The sequence below is a fragment of the Phalacrocorax aristotelis genome, chromosome 10 (genome assembly GCF_949628215.1).
Source record: "Phalacrocorax aristotelis chromosome 10, bGulAri2.1, whole genome shotgun sequence".
NCBI lineage: Eukaryota > Metazoa > Chordata > Aves > Suliformes > Phalacrocoracidae > Phalacrocorax > Phalacrocorax aristotelis.
In genome coordinates this window covers 8,766,291-8,788,811 of record NC_134285.1, presented here as the reverse complement: position 1 = coordinate 8,788,811, position 22,521 = coordinate 8,766,291, and the positions used below count along the sequence as shown (strand labels likewise).

Genomic DNA, 22,521 nt, shown 5'->3' with positions numbered 1-22,521 from the left:
ATTCTGTTCAGGCGTGCTGGGTGTGACAAAAGTTATAGCTTACCACTGTAGCAACAGCTACCGGCCGCGCAGCAAGGTAAGTCAACACTGACAGCCAAGGCCTCACATGTGCGTCCTGCCAGAGCCAGGCAGCAGCAGTGCTGCTCTTGGGGTGCTGCCTCCCATGGGGTACAACCAGCCCCAGGGAGAGGGGCGGGCAGCCCTGCAGCCAGCACCCATACAGCACAGCTCCAACGCTAAACAGCCAAAATATGAGGCACCAAAGTACAAATCATACTGCACCAGAGCCCTCATTTTACCAACTGTTGCAGTAAGTAACAGTTTTAGAGGAAAAGCGCTTCTGCTTGCATGCAATAGAGTGCAAAATGGGATTTCCCCCCCCCCATTTGTCAGCAGATTTGATGCACTACGTAAGTAGCAGCAGGAGGTAGGAACAACTCCAATGATAGCGCAAGGCCTCTGAAGACGTGTTGCCAAGTACCATATTGCATCCTGGTTCTCACCCTCAGGGCACCACTGAAAGAGCCTGTGGTCAGCACGGACGCCCCCGAGGAGCCCAGCGAGCTCACAGCACAGAACCACCCTTACTCATAGTGGTGCAAGAATGAGAACACCTGCTCAGAAATGCAAACATTACCACACATGTGATTCAAGGATTTATTAAGTCATACATGCAAAACATACTGCTAATTGCATTAGCAAAAGATCAATGTAAAAACTTCACAATTTTGCAACTTTTATTTTTAAATTTTGCTTTAGTGGTTGAAAGGGTGTAGTTCAACATTGTATTCCTGGCAGCTTAGGATGTACAGAACATTAGCACTAATTTACAGAACCTCACAGACCCAAGTTACCGTTACTCAATCTATGCTGCACACGTACATGTAGTGACAAAAAGAACACTCGTCTGCATTAGTCACGTTACAGTGGTGAGGATACCTGGCAAAGAGGGACACTTGAGAAGGTTCATAGAGGTTTAAAATATAAAAATTACTAAACTGTGTAAAGCTGCTTCACATGATTTTTACACCTAGTTAACAGACTAAAAGCTCTTCAGAAAGTGTATAACTTACAGGGTCAGAAATAACAGAAAAATGCAGATATCCTTGAACATTCTACTCTACAAAAACAGAAAGGGAGCAAATTTCTATCAGCAAGGGTTTAAAATACAAGTTACATTGCTCAGTAAAGAAGAGATTCTACAAGAAAAGCATTTACTACACAAGAGTTGTGGGAATGACTGGTTCAGAATTGTACCTAAACAAATGCCCTACATGAAATTCAAAGGAATTCACCCATGAACACCAACCTCTCTTCCACTACTACACCTCTGGGGAAGCGGCCACTGCTTTCGACCTGCACTGAAGGGCAACCCCCTGGCAGCTGCCTGGGCAGCGCAGCATACGCCCACAGGACAGCAGCACAGTCCTGCCTGGCACTAGCGGGTGAGCCGGCCCGGGTGTTCATTTACCCACCACAATACGCTGTCAGAAGGCCTAGATACGCTTCAGTAAGAAGGGTTAGTTAGTTATTTTTTTAAAATCACAGCAGCAAGAACTAGATTGCAACCAAGCCCTTACCAATGATAAAGCATTTTACACTGTGACTCGAGGGTGTCAGTCATTGTCAAAGATTTAGGTTCCAGATACAACGCTGTGCAATGACTGTGGGTCAAGAGAACATTTAATAATAAAACACATTAGAGTGCAGTGTTTTGCTAGTCACATGGTACTGTTACTGTGAAAAACTAGAAAGTGTTTTTGCATTTCCTAACAGAAACTAGAGTCATCTTCAGAAAGAATCTTTAAAAAACAGTTTAGTGCTTAGTGTTTGTAGCACAACAACGCAACTTAGTTCAGCAGATAGTTTGGCAACACTTAATTGAGCAAGAATAGGATTTTAAAAATAAGGCTTTACATAGGTTCGACTTTTCAGGAGCTTGTTTTTAGAAGAATGCAAGGTAACTTTCATACTTTAAACAAACGAAACCATAAAATTGTTGATTGGTTCAAGAATTTATGGGAGAGAAACTAATGTATAACAGAACTTGGCATCAAGTGTGAATGCTCCATTGTTCTGAGCAAAGCACAGGGTTTGGAGGGGGGTGGGGAAGGGCAACGTTTACAGCAGCAGACATTTTCTCTTCCTCTTCTTTACAGGAGGGGGGCACAGAACTGCTCGAATAGCTTCATCAAACACTGTCTTGAGACCTCGCTGTGTAAGTGCTGAGCATTCTAGGTATTTCACTGCACCTGTGGAAAGCAGAAAGGCAATTGGAAAGCAGTTACAGCAGTGCTGCTTCCAGCTAAGCACAACAAAAGCCAGGCATTTATTTTAACTAAGGTACAACATCTTCCACAGACAAAGTTTAGATCAAGTCAACAACAGCCCCATTGCCATCATACCAATCTCTTTCGCCATGGCAAGGCCCTGTGGGTAGGTGATAGGAGTCAGCTTCTTCTCCTTCAGTTTTTCAATAGTGTCCTTATCATCCCGGAGATCAAGTTTGGTACCCACTAAAATGATGGGGGTGTTGGGGCAATGGTGCCGCACCTCAGGATACCACTGCAAGAAAACAGTGTAGGTTGTGTGTGGGCAGATCTCCATGAAGGCTCTTGAACATCACGACCAAAAGGCTCAGTGTCCTTTGTCACACTTTCAAGAGCCAAAGAGTAAAGGGGAGAAGGTAGAACCCCACTGAGGCAGTAGGAAAAGAGAGCATACACTTGCAAAACATTTTAATGAAGCCTACAGTTATTTCCATATACTTCAAAAATTTAACCTACTAAGGCTCTATTTTCTCCCCACGCTAGAAAATCCCTGATCTGCACTTCCCCCACCTGTGAAGACCGCCTCTCATTTGTGCAGTCTCCACCAGGCCCTACAGCTGAGTTGCCCAAGGATGCCAAAAACAGCAACAGTAGCAGAGCATGTGCTAGAACGCCAGCTGATTCAAGAAACAAGTGGTATTGGCCTAAATTTTACTTGCATTTGTTTTTTAATGTTCTTATTTACATTGCATTAACAGGGAAGTTCCTGTTCATGATCTTAGCACCTTGTTGGCTAAAAACTCTTAAACTACTGTCCTTCTATCAGTGCACTGAGGAACAATTTGTGCTTGGAATGTTTCACATGCCCTGAACTTCCATGACTTAGAAGTTAGGCGAATGGATTCCTGCCTTTTCAAACTACATTTTGCATTGCCTGCCAAAAAAAAAAAATTTCACTTAATATTTTCCAGACACTGCTGTGAAGTGAACACTATGTTGAAACCTTAGAAATAAAATGATACCAGCTTTTACTTACCTTAGCACGGACATTTTCAAAGGAAGCAGGACTCACAAGGGAAAAGCAGATTAAGAAGACATCCTACAAAACAATTTGAAAGAAGTTAGCACACCAACCATTACAGAATCCCATCACCGTGAGAAGGGCAGTATCTCCAGCATCTATCTCACACTTGCAAAAGGCAAGGCTGACAACACAGCTGCACGTGACAGTCGGAGGCAGCTTTCCCAGGGGGAAATCCATTCCCAGGCAGCTACAAGCAGACACAAAGGGGGGAACCAACAACAAATACACTGTAATCAAGTTTATCATCAGCTGTTGCAGCAGCCGGCAACTAAAACGCTAATACCATTGCACTGCAAGCTGCTTTTCCCTAAATATCCTTTCTTCTCCCTCACTGACATTCAGGAGAGAAAAAAAAAACCAAAACCCCCCAAGCTTCAGACGCTTGACAACCATGGAAGCAATGAAGAGTTGTCAGACTGGCTTCTGAGCTAGGGTGGGATGTTCTTGGCAGACCTCTAAGTGATTTAAGCCTTGAAAGACGCGTAACTCACCAGCATAAGATGTTGCAAAGCGTTAACATGGCACGGATTTCTTTCAATATGCATATGCTATCAATATACTACTCTAGTCTTAAATTGCAAAGGCAAAGTATAGGGGATAGAATAATTTAAAAAAAAAATCATTCTACAATTATTACTTCTATGCCCAAGTCCGAGGAATCTTGTAGACGATTAGAAGTCAATTCTACTGAATGTCAGTATAAAAAAAGATTTCTGAATTTCTCTACAACCAAATCAGGATTAAGAAGGGTATTAAAAACCTTGAAGCTCCTTCCTTCCCTTTCTAAATTATGAGAAAGCAGAGAGAAGTGGGTTTTTTCAGGGATCTTACACATCTTGCTTTCCATTAGAAGGCAAAAGAAAGACTGTAAGTAAGAGGAGCTGAAAATATTTTAGAGGAAATGCTTACACTAACTGCCGTACAGCGTACACTTCAAAAAACCAGTGAGCTTCATACATGACACGCTACAGACATGTCTGACGTCAACACAAACGTCGTGTCTAAAGCATTCAGAATAACCACAAAATCAATTTTCACTGTCTAACTGGATGAAAGCTATAATCTTGCTGTTTGGCCCAAGCCTCAATAACCAGCTCTCAAACAAGCCCAACTTTCCCCAACCTACCTCTGCATCCATAGTTATTCCGGTATCAAATGTGTTAAAGAATCAGGCATTTCAGTATGTTAGTTGATTGTGCTGCATTTCAAGGCATTTGGTTAGGTCAGCATCTGACATCTGCACTGCTAAGCACTTGCAACCCAGTTGTTCATGCATCACCCCAACAAGTTTCCGTAGCAGCGTCCCAGAAGAAGAAAGAAACAACATCAAATAATGTGATACTATGGCCACTACTTGTTTTCCAATTCTGCAGGTTTGTGGTGACTGAAGTTCTGCACGTTACGCAGACTCTCTCCTTTACTACTTCCAGAGATCAAAAAACTCAGTGTATCCACAAAGAATTATTTAAAGGTTTTCAGTGTCTTGCACACTACCAACCTTAGTAAGTACGAGGAAAAGCTATTTATTTGCAAGAAAAGGTTTAGTCTCGCAACTCATATAGAGATGTGGTAACAAGTTCTCAGATCTAGCAATTCCATAGTTCCAAGACAAGTAGTTGTTTAAAAAATAGGGGCCAATTTATCACTATCGTAAGCAAGACAAGATGACAGAACTTGGAACTGAAGTTGATTTAAAGTTTTACATACGGCAATATGTTGATCTGTCAGACTGGAAGATATATTCTTACCATTGGTTCCTCCAACCTAGTAACAGTAGGAGATAAAGTTACTCCTAAAATGGATTTAAGGGAAAACGTTCTCAGTCAGCGATTTGTGTCCACAAATATCCACAACAAGGCTTTTCTTCTGAAGAGAGATGCTGCCCTGTAATTCAGCACAACCAACTACCTTCATCCAGAACAGACCTCCAGACTTCCCCACAAACCTGAAAACATCTGCCTGCACTGTCAGAGGAGACTTGCAAGAGCAAACCTCTGATGAAAAGCATCCTCCTAACTTAATTTTCTTTTTGCTTTGGTCTCCTGAGGAAACAAAGTTAACTACCTTTTCTTGTCCCAACTTCTTCCTTCTCCAAACATTTTGAAATACCGGTAGATTTCAAATACAATCAGAGGAAGGTATTAAATTCCTATATATTTTAAGGGAAAAAATAAAAATATGAATAAGGGAAAAAGATACAAATTAATGCCTCCACTACAGCAAAGGCCTTACAGTGAAGTTAACAGCTGTTGAACTGACATATGTAGTGGCCATGTAATCAGCAAGACCTGCTCTCACCTTGCCCAGGACACAGTTCAGGCGCACTTACAGGGAAACAGAGCAGCCACAAGAACATGTGAGGGGGCATGTTAAAGAGCACAGTAAAGGAGGGGAGGGGCTGAATGCAGATCCTACAAGGAGTCAGGCTTCCTCAGCCTCACTGTTCTCCTCCTCTGTGCTTTTAGTTAGTTTTGTGGGGGTTTTGTCCCTTAAGGGATGATGAATCTTACATATTGCACAAGTCTAAAGTCTGAAAATTGCTTCATAAGAAGTTCAAGTCTTACCACCCTGTCACTTTCTGCTGTAAAAAACAATCCAAATAAGAAAAGGGTTTAAGTACTTTCCTTTAACAGTTACGCATGCTTGTACAGATGAGTTGTTTTTTTTTTTTACCAGAAGCATGCTTAGACTGACATGGAATTCTCTGCAGTCTATCAGAAAGCCAGTTATTTTAGCAGGCCGAAGACACACACACACGTTGTCCCTTTGTCACAGGGGAGGAACAATATTCTCCCTTACAACTCTGTTTTGTCACACTATCGAGTGATCTTTCAACATACCTTTTTCTACCGTTAATCAAAGCTTAAGGTGTCCTAAGTATCCTATAAATATCTAAGTATTACTGAAAAACAGCTTCCCATTGTTTCTCTTCCTAGAAAAGGCAGATATTTCTAGCATTTCTACTAGAGTTGTCATCAACTGGCAAGTTCACATCCATCTTGGGAATTGTAACTGATGGGAGAGCCTTATTTTAAGGGTTAGTAAGCAGTGAGTTAAGGAAAATTGTGAATTAAGGCAGTGTACTTTAAAAAAAGCACCATCATTAAGTAAGATTCACATTATTCAATAGAGCAGTTATGCTGTAGAATAACTGGAACAATTTTGCATTTTACATTATTAGCACTGAACATATATATTTGACAGTTAACAGCAGTGATCAACGCCAAAACACCTGGAAATTACCACCTTTCTTTACTTATAGCACAGCTCCAGCAGATAAACATGACTGCTCTAAAGAGGCTAGAAAACCAGTCTCTGCAAAGATTAACCGTAGCTGAAGTCACACTGGAAAGAAGAGAGCAGATTCCTTCAGCATTTTCCTTGTATGAGGAAAGAGGCAGCATGCAGACAGGACTTCACCAGTTGCAAGCATGGAAGACAGAAGCACATTTGTATTGATGTTACAGCACAAACTACAGTAATACAATAGCCACGGACTTAAGTATACTTGAAAGCTCTGACCCACCCTCTGTCAATACCAGTAATATCTCCATACAGTACTGCCTCTTTCACATTTAGAACATCTTCAGCGAGACTAAACAATATCAAGTGCTTAGCAGTGACAGTGTCAGGGTGCAGCCAACCATCATGCCTGAAAACAAAAACAAACCCTGCTTTTGGCAGGCTCACTATCCTTAAAATCAATGGGCTAGCTGATAGGACTATTCACCAAAGGTTTTTTCGGGTTTTTAATTTCGTTTTTTCTTGTTTTAAATAGAGCATTCTAGCCAATTCTGAGGCTGCAACTACACAAAAGGCCACCAAGCATCAGTGCACACAAATACACTAGCATGCAAATTTTAATGTTTGCACACACATTGAAGTTTGTAATATTACAGCTACAGCACACAGGATGAAGGAAGGTAGCTTGCAACAAGTCACTGTTACCAAGAAATACAACTTCAGATGTGACAACCTCAGCCTTACGTTCAAAAAGAAAACACGTCAACGTTATACAAAGCTGTACAGATTCTTTTCAGTTTCACACTGTAGTTCTTACTGTTTGTGGATAGGAGAGTGGACGTAGTCTGTCATAGTCCTCTTGACCAGCTGTATCCCACAAACCCAGATTGACTGGTTTTCCATCAACCATTACATTAGCAGAGTAGTTGTCAAAACTAAAAAATAAGGGAAGAATTAGCTACATTAGCTTGCAGTAAAATAGGGCACCCAAGGACTTTTTCCCTAGAGTCCTAACTACAACGGTAAGATTTTATTGCATCCTTCTGTATCCCAGAAAGAGTAAAGTTGTTCTTTAAATACAGAGCCTGGTGTTGGGTAATGGAAGGAAAGAAATGCACAAACGGACTTGGTCCGGTCTGAACAGAGGTCATCTTTTCCACTGCTCTTCCAAAGGAAGTGTTAATCTCAGTAAGTAGGGGTGATGCACTTAGCAAGCAATTTCCAGCCTTACTGGGACATTCAGCAAGTTAATGTGTCTCATTTTGAAAGATTTAGAATAGAATATACATGAGCGACAACCAAGGAATCTATGACAACAGTCGGTAAGAAAAAAAGAGACCTTACTAATCCTGCTAATCAAAAACCCCTCCAATGAAATATCAAAGTTAATAACCAGGGGCCAGTAAAGACATAATTTTAATCTCATCACTACAGTAGGCACAAAGGTTTTAATTACTTGTTACAGCTAAGTTAAGTTCACTGGGAACACAAGCATACTGTAATGCAAACATCTGAATTTAAGACCAAAAAAAGGAAACAGGAGCAATTAAGACAACAAGACCTTGGACTGAAGTAATCTGTAAATCTCATTAGAATCTATTCTGTTATCTGAAAAAAACTCATCAACACTTACAGAGAGCAAGACAGACAGATAAAGAGATATCCAAAAAGTGCAAAGCAGCTGCTCATGTATAAAATGCTTCCCCCAACAGGCCCTCAAAAACAGAACTACACTAATGCTGATACTGAGAAATCCTTACATGCAAGAAAATGGGAAGCACCAAAATAAATGAGTCCCCACAATCTCGCCTGAGGGGCTATAGAGCTGTGGCCAGCTTAGCACAGGATTGGCAGTAGCACAAGAAGTGGAACGAACAGATGAAAAAACACTCTAGTCACAAACCAACTATTTCTGGCTACGATAGGGTGTTTTACAAGCTGTTCAGCCTTTGGACTGCTTATTATGCATTATATTAAAGATAGAAATAGCATATTATTTTAAAAGAGAACAGCATCTAATAAAATGTTAGTGTCTGTCCCTAATATGCTAGGCCTAGAGGGCAGAGAGGCACAAAACCGATGGACCGTGACCAACCACTGGTATGACCGCGCTAAGCAGTAAAAACCCAAAGTGCTTCTCCTTGCACACCCCCAGATACCCAGGTAAACATTTGAGATTAAACTAAGGGGTGCTTGAAGCCATTTTGAGCAATTCATATAAGGAATCTGGAATGGCAGCAAGCATAGAGAAGTTGACATAAATGAGTTCTTCAGATTTTATAAGTACTTACACAGTGGGTATGTATTCTCCAGGAAATGCATTGGTTGTGTAACTGATGAGTAGGCATGTTTTACCTACAGCACTGTAAAAAGAGAAAGTTCACATGTAAAACACATTTACCTTGAATAATGAGAAATAATAGTCCTTTTAGGGAAGAAGGCTGATTACATCCCGTCATCTAAGGAACAATTGAGTGTCAGTAGTCACTACTGTGCAGGAAAACAGCTAACAGGCTATAGCCTTAAGATTACTGGCAATGAAAACACACCTAATATAAACATACAGTTTGTGAAGTGGTAAATTATCAAATTTTGTTAATCTTTAGACAAAAAAACACCCACAAGGATTAGTAAGACATCTGCTAGTCACCTGACTGACTACTCATCAAGACTGCCTTACTCCCAACTCCCTGAAATAAAAAAAAAAGGAAAAGTATTTCCAAATACCTTTTACGCAATTCCAGAACTGTTATCCTTTCCAGAAAATGGTATACTTTCTCATAAGTCAGGTTTGAAAAAGCTTGAAAGTATAATTTCTCAACACATCATTCCTTTTGAGTATTTGAGGAAAAAATACAAATTATAATCCTCACAATTATTGCTATTACAAAATTGCTCCCCGCCTGCGTTCATCAACTATTCAAATGTTTCATAAGCTTATTTACAGATAAGTTACACTCCAATATTGGAGAACTTGGATCACCGAACCTTCCCCCACAGATCTTATTCTGAACAGCCTCAACTGGGAGCAGGATGCAATTCTATTCCAGGTTTCCTTCAGAACCCTGGCAGACAGTTCCTTCCCCCTCCACCCTCCTCCCCACACCTTAACTAGAGTCAAACATTAGATTAACAACACTGCTGAATTTTTGTTACAGTTTCAATTAAATGGTTGGAAAACTTTAGATTGGACCATATTTCTTTTTTAAAATAGACTCTGCAAAGAGTGTTTCTGACACTGCAGACTGGTTCCCATGCTGGCTTCTCATTTGAAGAGCACAGTCCTTTAACAGTGTGAAAGATTCCAGTGGCAAGTGTGCAAATAGTTCCTCAAAAGTGATAATGCCCAGACAGCCTTACAGTCTTCCCGATCACTCTTCTCAAACAGACAAACTCCCATGCAAGGAAAACTGTGTTGTCTTGCAGATCTTTTACCACTACAATGATTTGCTCAAAACAGGTCAGCAGTAACTTCAAAACCTTACTGTACTTGCACGTGTGATCTTGCCATTAATATTAGGTTTGACTCATGACCCTTCTGAACTAAATATTTCACCAGCTGAATGAACTCATTAAAGTTTTATTCTAGTACTACAGTTAATATTAAAAAAACAAAACAAACAAAAAAAACAACCTAAGAAACAAATGCTATTGCTCAAAAATATCCCATTAATCTTTAGTTTCTCCAGAAGAAAAAAAGTAACTTACAGAAACAGGCTTTAGTCAGGGGCTTACTAGCTCTCCAGCTGCAAATATTCTGAGGCATTCATATCTGAATTTTACTACGTATCTTCCACTTAAATCATTGCATTTCTTCTCTCAGTTTGGAAGGATGCAGACTGCACCTTCACTTACCAAAGACTGTTTGAAAACGTTACTTTAAATGATTTAACACTCAACATTAACCGACAGCCTTACCTAGTGACTCACAATTTACAGCAGGTTAAGTAAATCTGAGCTTTTTCACAACCATAAGTTACCGTATATGTAGCTCAATCTGTAGCAAGTCTCCCCATTAAACTTTATGCAGTTCTATACTGTATTAGCTCAAGAAGTTGTTTGATGGCAGCACCTGACAACATTACCTCAAATGTCTGAGCTATGAAAGAGTTGCTTCAGTGTGCAAAATTATCTAGGATTATATCCTGCATGCCCATTTTTTAATTGTAATTTTGTTTCTGAGATGACACCTAGCATAACATCCCATCTGCTACAACTCTCTCTGATCACACCATGCTGTTTTCCACGCTACTTTTAACACCTGCATCTAAGGACACAAGATGCCAGCTCCTTGCACAGTTTGAGGTTTCCCACCCCCCTCTCCAGCATGCACTCGCTTTTACCAAGCTATAACAACAACAGAAAAGGGGACATTTAATTCTGTTCTTGATAAGTACAATCTCTGACCATTTTCCTGTAGTAACAGGTTTGAGACATTTGTGCTCAAAAGTAGGAGAGGGATTTACCATTCAAAAACTGTGGGAAAGAATTGGGGAGCAGTATGACAACACAGCTAAGCTAATTTAACAGTTGTCAGAAGAGGAGATCCCATCATACCTCTTGCACTAGCACTCACTGACTCCATAACAAGCCAGAACAAGATGTTAAGGAAAGCTAGTCACTCCACCTCCCCCATAAGGGCCAATTGCTATTTTAGCTTCCTGAGCTATCAGTTAGATCAATTTGAATACACTGCTGAATTGCACTCACAACACTATAAAGCAGGCAACGCTGGTCCAGCTTAGAAAGGACAAACGTGGAAACCTTCAACATACTGAGAGAAGCCAAAGCCAGCTTCTTTGGGAAACCTCTTGAGGCGCAGAGGCTACCTGTTCTCATGCTTCTAGAACCTGTTTGGTCTGACGCTTCATTTTCCAGTAAGTTCACTACAGGTAATTTAAGCTTCTGAAAAATTAATGTTGAACTTCAACATTTTCAGCAGTGGCTCAAGAACCTTTCTCTGCACCCAGGCTCCTTTCCTCACTTTGCACTGAAACTAGTGAGTCTGCTCTGGCTAATCAAAACAGTGCAGGAAGGAGGTGGTGAGAGATTTCATTCCAAGCCTAGAAGTGCCTGTAGTGTGTTTCTGCAGCGCCAATCAGCCAGAGTCATTTAAACAAGAAAAAACATGTTCAACAACCCTGTTTCAGACTTGCTCCATCTAGGTTTCCTGCTTTCCTTGCCTTTTGGCTCACTGCCCTACAAATCAGATCATTATGGTCACTAGACTTGAATAAACACTAATGCCTACCTTTACAACTGAAGTACATTCTCTAAGGACTTTACCAACTTTTTTAGATTTCTAACTTCTGTATTAAAGCAACTCCCTTGAAGAGAATTCCAACTGTTTGGCAAAATATAAATCCTTGTACATAGACTGAGACTAAGAAACTAAAATAACACCAACCCAAGATTAGTCATAACAAGATTTCTAGCAACTACTTAATCATAGCTTTGTCCACCCACTATTACATAAATGAAACTAGTAACATTTGACTGTAATTAAAAATATGGCCTACAGAAATCCAGCCTTTTAACCACTTAACAGTAAGTGAAAGACTTACAGAAGACAGCACTGAGTCCCTTATCGCTTCCAGGTACCATCCAGGAATCAATGTATTTATATAACCACATATATATTAATTTCTGAAAACAAAACAGGACACCTCTTTCCTGGCCTTATTTACACTAACAAGTTTTATGAAGCTTCCCCACTGCATTAGAGCTGCTTGGAGCCATGTTCTGTGACACACACTGAAAATGCCATTAGAGGACCTGCACCAGCATTTCTTCCACTCTAAAGGCACCAGAGCCACACAGATGGTTGAGAGTCTCCTGCTCTCCCACAACTAAAAACTAATTTTGAGAATTTTGTTCCCATTTGTAGCCATGGTAATGGAGACCAGCTGAAGTACTTGCTGGTTTAATTCCAGAAATGCTGATATCTACAAACAGGTGGCAGCCTTCATGGAAGCTTTGATTATGTCATTTCTTTCTCTGATCCATATGAATCACCTCCCTAGCAGACACAACGCACAACAGCCCAGGTCTTCACTCAAACATTAAACAGTAGCTGAGATTCCTCTAGTACCATCCTCAGACCAAAAGTTCAGTATTTTTTATATAGTAGGTTTAGTTGCACACAGCTCTGCCAGATAAGCTGTTTTACTCACTATGACACTCCCTCTACCAACTACCAACTATACCAACTCTACCCACTGTTCAGTACCTACAATACTGCTATATTTTTAAACTTTAGAAGTTTGGTAACACAAGTTACTAAATTTCAATTCACTGCACTCCCTACAGATTGCATTGGGGAGACCCGAGGTCTTCAGCACCTTACACAAACACTGCACTACACTCAATAAGAAGCCAATTACCCTACCCACCTTGGCCCCCGCAAGCTATCGAATCAAATATAGCAGACAAGGTGTCAAATTAAGCAGAATTCCAAGCAGGGACTCTTAATTCACTGCTCTTGTTCTTACAGTATTTCTACAATTAAAAAAACACACCTACAAAAGAGCACAAAGTTTGATCATTTCTATGGCATTGAGTAATGATTTCTTCAAAATGCAGAAGTCCCCCTAACACTACAGGGCATCACTGGAGATTTCATACCACTTAACAGCTGCCTTTTTAAAGTGGAAACAAAAGCTGCTAAAAATAACTTACACCAATGCGTTTTCTCAAGTGACAATCAACAGCAATTCTCAATGTTACTCAAGCAGAGTGCTCTTCATCTGTCCTGCACATTCCTACTGCTCTCTATCATCAAGAAGTCAAAGCAACAGTTGCCATTTATTTTTCCCCAATCCTCAGAGTGAAGAAAAAAAAAAAAACACAAGAGCAAAATCGTGTTCTTCTAGTCAGTTGTCTAAAGAGATACTAGTCAAAGCTCTAACATGAGTTACCCACGAGAACAGCCTGCTCATTTACAAATTAAAAAAAAAAAATTATCACAGAGGTACTTCTACAGCTTTATGTTATTCCTAGTAGATCTTTGCAGAGGGTACATAACACAATACCTAGGTTTTATATTATGTAAGCAAATCTTTAGCTTCCATTGTTTTACAGAAGCAATAAAGCTTTAGCCTTATCTAAGCCAAACATTACACATTTCCTAGAATACCTGTGATGCTTGGATTTTTGAAGCAGCAACAGCACAGTGAAACACAAATATTTAATTATTTTTTAAAAACACTGAATGGAGAATAATACGAAGCTACTAAAAATGAGCAACAGTACCTGAACGGAACCTTCAGAGATATTTGTTTCTAACTAAGGAGGAAGGAAAAGAAATTAAACTACTGTATTTTGTTCACACATATGTATGAAACTCAGGTACCATTACACCACTTTCATTCCCAAGAGCAATAAATATGTTCAGAAGTGGGATGGTTTACAAAGCAAATGACGAAAAGAACTGTTTTGTTGAATGAATTACTGAACACTACACAGTTCATCTGGGCTGAATTCTCAAGTCCAGTGGTGGCAGGGGAACGAGCTTTCTTCCCCACCCAAACATGATCCATCACATTTGTTTACAGCATTGTCACAGACAACACAGTTCAGTTGAACTGAAAAACCTGATATAACAGAAAAGCAAATTTATTGAGTTTAAAATCAATATAACCAAAAGAACAGTCCATAGTTATCCTATCTAGCATCAAACAATTACACTGCTATGAAAAGGCTTCATTTGTCAAGATACCACTTTCATGTTCACATTTCTCAAAATCTTACACAGCAAGTCAACACAAATCTGTTATACAGAGTAAGTTTCTCTCTCAACCATACTTAGCTGTCTTTTTAGGGATTCTACATCTTAAAAAACAGAACAACAGAAAAACCCCACACATAACTTGAAGATTAAGCCACCAAGTGAAAATACAGATAGTGGCAAGACCATTTAGCTACGCTTAACTCCTCTGTCATTTACAGAAGTTTGCTGTAATACCAATTATGCTCAGGCTACACTGGGATTTTTGTGTCTCCTAAGGGAAAAAAAATCTCAAACTGCATAAGACAAGTCTTGTTTTCCAGCTGGCCTCTGATGTTCCCCTAAGCTGACATCCAGTAAGAGAAAGAACATCTCCGAGTTGCTGGGAACGGCATCACAGATAATATTCAGAAGTTCCAAAGACACAACCTCTCTCCCCACCACAATTCCTCACACTGAAATCCAACAGCTAAACTTAGGAGTTAACTCGATTCCTAAAGGCAACCTCAGTTGTTTCAGTTATAAGTAACACCATATTAGAATGCTGTAGGTGTAACAGTTCTGCAGTTCTTTACAGACAAGTCATAGCGTTACTTATTTGTATTTCAAGTGCTTTACCAGTCTCCTTTAGACAGGAACCTTACAAGGCTAGATGTATGCATGCAGAAAAACAGTCTCTGCTCACAAGCACTTATGATCTGCTCAGGGCTCAGCACATTTCACTTAGCTTCATTTTTGACATCTGATTCTTGCAGTAAAGGTATGAACAGTAATAAGAAATAAGTTTCTTACTTTCAGAAAATACATTTCAAATCAATATTATATTTCTTATAGTATTAAAAGCACGACAATTTTTTTTAACACACTTTGATTACTTCGGTGTGCCTAGTGATACAAGGAGCACCACGAACAAGGCAGCTGCAGGGTGAGCCGGGGAGGCGGCCCACCCCCGCCAGAAGCGACCAGAGGCGCACACCCTCCCGCCCGCGGCGGGCGAACGCCACTCCTGTCAGCACCGACACAGATTATTCCGCCGCCACAGCCCCCGCCCCCGGAGCGCCTTCCCCAACAGCAACCCGTGGCTGGGGGAGGAAGGCAGCCCGAGGCACCCGCCACCCACCAGCACCCTGCAGAACGCCGGCTCTCCTGCTCCCCCGGGCAGCCACCATTTGCTCGCAGCAGCAGCCGCCGCCTGCCCCACGCGCCCCTCCCCTCCCCCGCCGCCAGCAGGAAGCCGCGGCCGCCACCCGCCCGCCCCCCTCGCCTCGGCGCGGACACCCCCGGCCCCGGCGACCCTCGCACCCCTCAGGGGCGGCCGGGCCGCGCCCGCGCCCCGCGGCAGGGGCACCCACGACTTGCAGCGAGGCCCGGGCGGCCCGCGCCGCAACCCGCCCCGTGGGCGGACACCCCTCCCGCCGCCCCCCCCACCCCGGGGCCGAGTCTCTCCTCACGGCGAGGGCCCGACCGAGGGGATCCCTCAGACTTACCCGTCGCCCACCACCACACACTTGATGGCCTGCATCGGGGCTACGCCGCGGCGGCGGGTCCTGGTGCTGAGCGGGGAGCGGAGCGAAGCGGAGGGCCGCGCGAGAAGGAGCCGCCGGCGGTCTCGGCACCGGGTCGCGGCCGCCTCCGCCCTGCGCCTGGGAGCGGGGACGAGGCAGCGGCCACCACCCAAGGCGGGGAGAGGGAGGACTGCGGGGAAACAGGAAGCGGCCGCTCCACTCACATCCGGCCGGGCGGCGCTCGGCCCCCGCGGGGGGCCCCGCCTCCGGGCCCGCGGGGCGACACCCCGCCCTCACGGGGAGCCGCTTAGCCCCGCCGCTTCGGCACTGCTTCGGGCCGCTTCGGCTCCGCTCGGGTGTCTCCGTCGCGCCGGGAGAGCGTCGGGCGCGTTCGGCAGCGCCCACCGCCGAGCGGGAGCGGCCGCCATGCCTGTGCTGCTCACCCAGCCGGGGGGCGGCAGCCCTTCCCCCGGCTCCCCCCTCCTCCCCTCGCCTCAGGACCCCGGGGGCCCCCAGGGCCATCACTTCGATTTTTTTTTTTCTTTAGGCGGTCAGATCCTTACTGAAGTGTGATGTCATGCGCGGGCACCGCTGAGACAGGCCGGGAGCCTCGTGCTGCGCCGGGCTGGCGGCGGTGCACAGGCCGCGGGAGAGCGGCTCGTCCGGTCGCCTCCAGCCAGCGCCCGGCCGTGGGCACGAGTCACGGCAGCGTCCCACACCGGCCCTGCCCGCCGCCTTGCCGGTGGCAGCCACGCTGTCATGCCGCGACAAACCCCTCTCAAAAAGCTGTCTTGTGACACCGCTTTGGGTCATGTCTTCCAGTCCTGACGCTGTCTAGCGCAATCCTAGCACCCACCCTCCGTCAGCTCATCATGCACCCATCTAATTCTTTGCATCTCATGACATACGTGAGTGTGAAATTCTGTTTGCCCTAGAGATGGAGTGAGTGGGTGTAACTCAGGTCAACAGAGACAACCCGATGTGCTGCTGTGGGTAGGTGCCGGCTCCCCCCAGACAGCCACCCGCCGTGGGACAGTCCCTCTCGCTCAGCGTGCCCGCGCCGTGCAGAGCCAGAAGTTTTCTCCTTGCCAATGGATCCTCGCACCACCCTCCCTCCTCCTGATGGGCTATGATGGTAATTAACTGCTGGCAAGTTTTAGACCAGAGGAGTGTACTGTCAGTCTTCACAAGATGGGACAGCCCAGGGACTGTCAAGCTACACAGAGCCTTGGGTTGCTTTTTTTCGCCAAGCAAACTAATTACTTTCAGGAAATATTGAAGTAAAAGTCAAGCAGAGCAAGTCCAATGATCCTAGGAGTCTTTTAATTTCCACAGTTAGTCCTTGCCATAGTTCTACTTGGCAGAGAAGCTTCTGGTTGGACACACAACCTTTGTTTGCATTCCCATCCACTCCTCAAAGAAGGTATGGTAAAGGACACACACACTGCTTCTGCAAAGTGATGATGAATTCACTGGAATCGATATAGCGTACCACCATGGTGTCCTGGGTTCGGCTGGGACAGAGCTAACTTTCCACCTAGTAGCTGGTACAGTGCTGTGTTTTGGATTTAGCACAAGAATAATGTGATAACATGATGATGTTTTAGTTGTTGCTAAGTAGTGTTTATACTGAAGCCAAGGACTTTTCCAGCTTCCCGTGCTCTGCCGGGTGCACAAGAAGCTGGGAGGGGACACAGCCGGGACAGCTGACCCCAACTGGCCAAAGGGATATTCCATACCATTTGACATCATGCTCAGCATATAAGCTGGGGGGAGTTGGCCGGGGGGCAGTGATTGCTGCTCTGGAACAGGCTGGGCGTCAGTCAGTGGGTGGTGAGAGGTTGCATCACTTGTTTTTCCTGGGTTTTGTTTTTCTCTCTCTCTTGTTGTTTTTCTTTTCATTATGATTATATTTTATTTCTTCAATTATTAAACTGTTATTATCTCAACCCACGAGTTTTCTTACTTTTGCCCTCCCAATTCTCTCCCCCATGCCACCGGTGGGAGGGTGAGCCAGCAGCTGGGTGGGGCTTGATTGCTGACTGGACCTAAACCACAACATGTGGGTTTGCCCGTAATTGGATCTCTGATTAATTTTGGAACATTTCTAAATTATTTTGATACTACACAACACAACCTCATCTGTGGACAGAGCATTCTGTGATATTTACTCTGTTCCATTTTTCTTTCGCTGAGCAAAGATACTTCTCAGATATTTCACATAAGTAAAGAAAACACCATCACTACCAGTGTGAACTGAAAGGCTATTTTTGCAGCACTTGTATGTCCATGTTCCCTCATACAGATGGAAGCTGAAATGACTTGTCATTTAAGCTAAGTATCCTTAAAGCCAAGGCTCTGCTGGCAACCGTTCCCTACCCAGCAGCCAGGAGCTGTGGAAGAGAGGTATGGGCAGTATTACAGTGCTCCTGCTGTTCTTGGCTGCTACAAGAGCTTTTGGGGCCTTCGAGATACTGCACAGAAACAGAGCAGACATGGAGACTGTCTAATTTATGTCATGGTCCTGGGGAGACCCAGAACATGTGGAGATTCAACTGACATGTAAAACTGCTTCTGATTTTCTCACCAGCAACCTGTTTGCCCACTGGTTCTTTTTTATCCAGTGTAAACCAGATGGATGATTAGATTTTTCTACATGAAAAAGAGGTACAACAAAATTTAGAGTATTGTTACAAAATAGCATACAAAGACAAGGATGAAGGCTATAATAGAGAAAACATATCAGCACAAATTGCTTTTATGATCCTGTCATGAGACAAGCAATGTCTTTTTATATATGTTGTTTTCAGTGCTCCTCCATCCTATTCTTTTGGGATCAATTGTTTTGCATTGTCAAAAAAATACTTAAAACACAGTATGCTTTGAATATGTTTTAACTTCACAATTTTAGGCCCAATTGGGTATATAACTGCCAACATTAGAAAATACCTACAAAAATTTTTACTGTTAGTTATTAAAAACAATATTACAGTTTGGATAGGTGATGATGGTAACAGATTTATACCATTTTTCTCCCACATGTTTGCAAATCTTTATTTCCTCAATTACGATAAAAATTAGCCTTTTGGAATTGTTCAAAATTTTGCATTACAAATCTTAATTGATATCTCTCTTAAGGTAACTGTTATTCATTTGCCCTGGAAGACAAATTGTTACTTACGTGTATGCTCCTCAGAGTATGTGATATGTTAATTATTCTATTATTAAACTTACTACAGTTCAGCTACATTTTACTTTCTTCTTGCATCTTTTTTGTTTAACTAATATGTAGTGTATTTGCTCTTAAAGAGAAACAAATAACTTACATGGTGCTACAAATGCTTCACACTCTCTGCAGGTACATTTCTTTCCCTGAGAATTAAAAGAGAGACTGACATAGGGAACATATTGAAACACTAGTCTGACAAAAAGAAAGAAACTTAGAGAACAGTATGAAAGACAGGCCAAAGGAGTGAGAAGTTAATAACAAACTACCTAATAGAAAAATTATCAGTTTGATAGATACCGCTGCAGCGTTGAGTTGTACATGGAAGAGTTACAAATGCACTACACAGAGGAGTATGTGAAAAGAAAATAGTGAACGGCAGTAACAATAACCAATTGTAAATCTTTCCATAACTCTGATAAGATCATGAATCATTAAGTTGAGGCTTAGATCAGTCCTAATATTGTTCCACAATCTGTCACCTTACCCTCTCTCATCCATTACAATTGTTTAAAGTCTTTTTCTTAGACGTCGAGAGGAAATAATTGTTTAAAATTGTTTCGGACACTGTCTGAATGTGTGTATTGTGTATGTGCTGGCACTGAAGGAGGATTATTCTCCTTTGTGGATGGGGAGTGGCAGGGCAATCATGCTGATGCAATACTGGAAAGTTCTACTCACCATGACACAGACTATCAGCATTACAGAGACAATAATTATTTGCACTTTTATAGTATCTTTCATCCCAAACCATTACTGTGTTCTTCAACGTGTTAGTTCATTAATAAAGCCACAAACAAATGCACAGAGAAGTAAAGAAATACAGTATACACGTTGTACATACAGGGAAACACGTCAGTGAAACAAACACAACACCTAGGAGTGATTCATAGATGTATTCTCTTCCTCCTAGATGACACTTCCTGCTGACGCCGTTTCTGTTCAGTTGCCTTCAGGAAACAACGTGCTACCCTATCTAGGCCAAAGGTGAAACTTTGTCCCTACCCACAGTGTAAAAACTGTTTAAGGGGTGAAAAGCTGTAATTGTAATTCACAGCCACTTGAAACCAGGGGTTGGTCTGAAGTGCAAGAGCCAATTTTACGTGAAGCAAAGGCGTATCACAAAGTGTTGGAAGGTGGAATAAGGTTTTCAGCATATTGCACTCTTCTCTCTTTAGATGTTTGTATTAAAATCAGAAGAAAAAAAACCCACCCAAAACAACTGAAGAGAGATTTCTCTTACTGGAGAAAAACATGGGGTTTCCAGAAGCTTTTTCATCTTAAAATAGCTAAGAGAATTGTCTTTAAAAATCGTACTTAAGGCTTGATTTTATCCTAGTTAGGGTTGGTGGTAAAAGTCAGGTGATTAGTGATGTGGTATTAGGGATATAGCAACTGGTAGAAAGAAATCTTAATGCATAGCACTAGGCATCCAAAATTCTTTCCTGGACTCTAGTTCCACCTGTGGTGTTATCTGCCTTTGTGGCCTGTCATGCACAGAGCCCCTCTGCCTTCCCACTTTTCAATTAGGAAAGTAATACTTATTCAAGCTTTTTGGAGAGTAGCTAGCACTTAAAGATCCACACCTAACACAGCTGCCTGAGATTCTGAAGTTTTTTTGCTTAATGATCTTTGAATTATTTGGTTATGTGTCTTTGTCAAGCCGATAGAGTACACAGGGAGTGTTAATTAAGAAAGTGACACTATTGCTGTGGAGGAAATTCAGAGTATCTTCTCTGAAGGTGGGGAGATACCGTGACATAAAATTAATGTTAGAAAAGGATTGAATAATCCACAAGTAATGGTCCGCAATTTCTTGATATTCCAGGCAGACATTTTTGGCATGATTAGTCTCCTGAGTGTTGAAAAACAAACTGTACTAGCATGTGATATGTTCGCTGTTCAAATATAGTGCTCAGTCTGCTCTAGAGGAACCAAAGCCAGCAATAAAAAAGGAACCATAACTTTTAAATGTCAGCATTGGCTGCATCAGAGAGAACTGGTTAAAGGAGCATGAAAATAAAGTGTTAGTATATCTCTACATTAATAATGAAGCATTGTAAAATAAATGCATCACATTCACATGGTATTAGCATAGATGATTTAGCTGGTATATGTATACAACAGAAACAAGTCCTGTATTTTTTTAGGTAGCTTCTGACAAATATCTCTTCTGTCAAGAGTTTCAGTTATAAAAACCACATAAGGCTTTGCATTCACTTATGTCTACCCTCAGGTTTAGCAAGCAGTAACAGACAGTGCTTACTACAGTGAGAACTGTTGTTGAAGGCAGCAGGACTATATACAGTGATCCCTGTATATGGTGTTCTGGAATAGAGACATCATTATATATTTGTAAACAAGGACCTGAGCCTTCTCTGTGTCACTTCAGTTTCTTTATCACTGTAACTCCCTCAGCAGAAATATGGGAATAAACCTTTTTATAATGGTAAGCATCACATCATGCCCTGAGGTGAGGTATTGCTGACGTACACAGACGTGTAAGCTGCAGGTTCCCCACAACTTCCACCAGTCTTGATATCAAGCATTTAACAGAAATTAGCTTTAAAATATTAAGATCAAGGTTTAACCATCACATAAGCCCATTCAGTATTACTATTTTTTCTGCCTTCCACTGTCCAATCATTTTTCACATTCATAAAGACCAAAGGCTACAAGCTTTGACCTGGCCACTTTCTTAGAAAGATTTAGTGCTTCTTTTGCTCCAGGCTTGCAGACATGCTTATGGACTTTAGTAGAGCTAGGACCTGAAAGGGCCAACTCTTCTGCGGTCAGTTTGCCTGAGGCCAGATGGAGTGGTAAGAAGCCTACTTCCCTCTCTCATGCTGCACAGCTGTGACTCACATCCCAGCTAACAACTCCTCTTGGAGTGGAAAGCAAGACAATAACCAGACAGCTTCAAAAATCACATTGGATCAAAGCCAGAAATGAAAGACAGTGGTTCCTCATATAGCATGGTCAGCATTCGGAACAGAATTGTACATTTGTTACAGAAATAAGAATTGTCAAAAAGTGATTATATATTCTGGAATCTATTCCTCACTGGAACCATTTGTAGAGGTCCTGAAGAACTTATAAGAGGAATAAATATCATAATTAAGTACACAATTTTAGCATAAATAGAATATAGAAATTGTAGGAAAAACTTACGGGTTTTTTCCCCAATGATTATATGCTGATAAGTTGCTAAGTAACAGTTTCTGCGAGGAAGACTTTCCAAAATAAGAGGTTTTATTTATTCTCCATTTCCTAAATATTCAAAATTACAAAATTGTCCTGTTTGCAAAAGAAGCTAGGTTAATGGTTAGAGGTCAATCACCTTCTTTCTGTTTTACAAAGAGATGCAGTTGGGTGACTGGCATTTCTGCCTACTTCTGGCAGCTAAGCATTTTGATGTAATGTTAGACCCTGCCTTTATTAAACTGATTAAAAATACCTGTTCCAGT

General features: G+C 42.1%; 1 protein-coding gene across 2 annotated transcripts; it reads right to left on the bottom strand.

The window, feature by feature from the left end:
* Positions 1-643: 643 nt before the first annotated feature.
* RAC1 (Rac family small GTPase 1) lies at positions 644-16,063 on the bottom strand. 2 transcript variants are annotated; one of them, XM_075105057.1, is made up of 7 exons: positions 15,811-16,051; positions 8,889-8,960; positions 7,415-7,532; positions 5,062-5,118; positions 3,307-3,369; positions 2,406-2,565; positions 644-2,252 (listed from the first exon to the last, which is right to left on the bottom strand). In XM_075105057.1, the coding sequence occupies exons 1-7, from the start codon at positions 15,843-15,845 to the stop codon at positions 2,122-2,124; spliced, it is 636 nt and encodes a 211-aa protein (XP_074961158.1). In that variant the 5' UTR covers positions 15,846-16,051; the 3' UTR covers positions 644-2,121. The 2 variants fall into 2 exon arrangements, with proteins under 2 accessions (XP_074961158.1, XP_074961159.1); XM_075105058.1 differs by lacking the exon at positions 5,062-5,118 and having other exon boundaries at positions 15,811-16,063.
* Between the last annotated feature and the right edge of the window lie 6,458 nt (positions 16,064-22,521).

Excerpts from the sequence above, each read along its gene's own strand:
- RAC1 (XM_075105057.1), bottom strand. The coding sequence starts at position 15,845 with ATGCAGGCCATCAAGTGTGTGGTGGTGGGCGACGG. Across the intron at positions 5,119-7,414 it reads CACTCTCCTATCCACAAACA|GTTGGAGGAACCAATGGTAA; the intron begins GTAAGAACTACA and ends TACTGTTACTAG. Across the intron at positions 3,370-5,061 it reads TGACAGATCAACATATTGCC|GATGTCTTCTTAATCTGCTT; the intron begins GTATGTAAAACT and ends ATTGTTTTGTAG.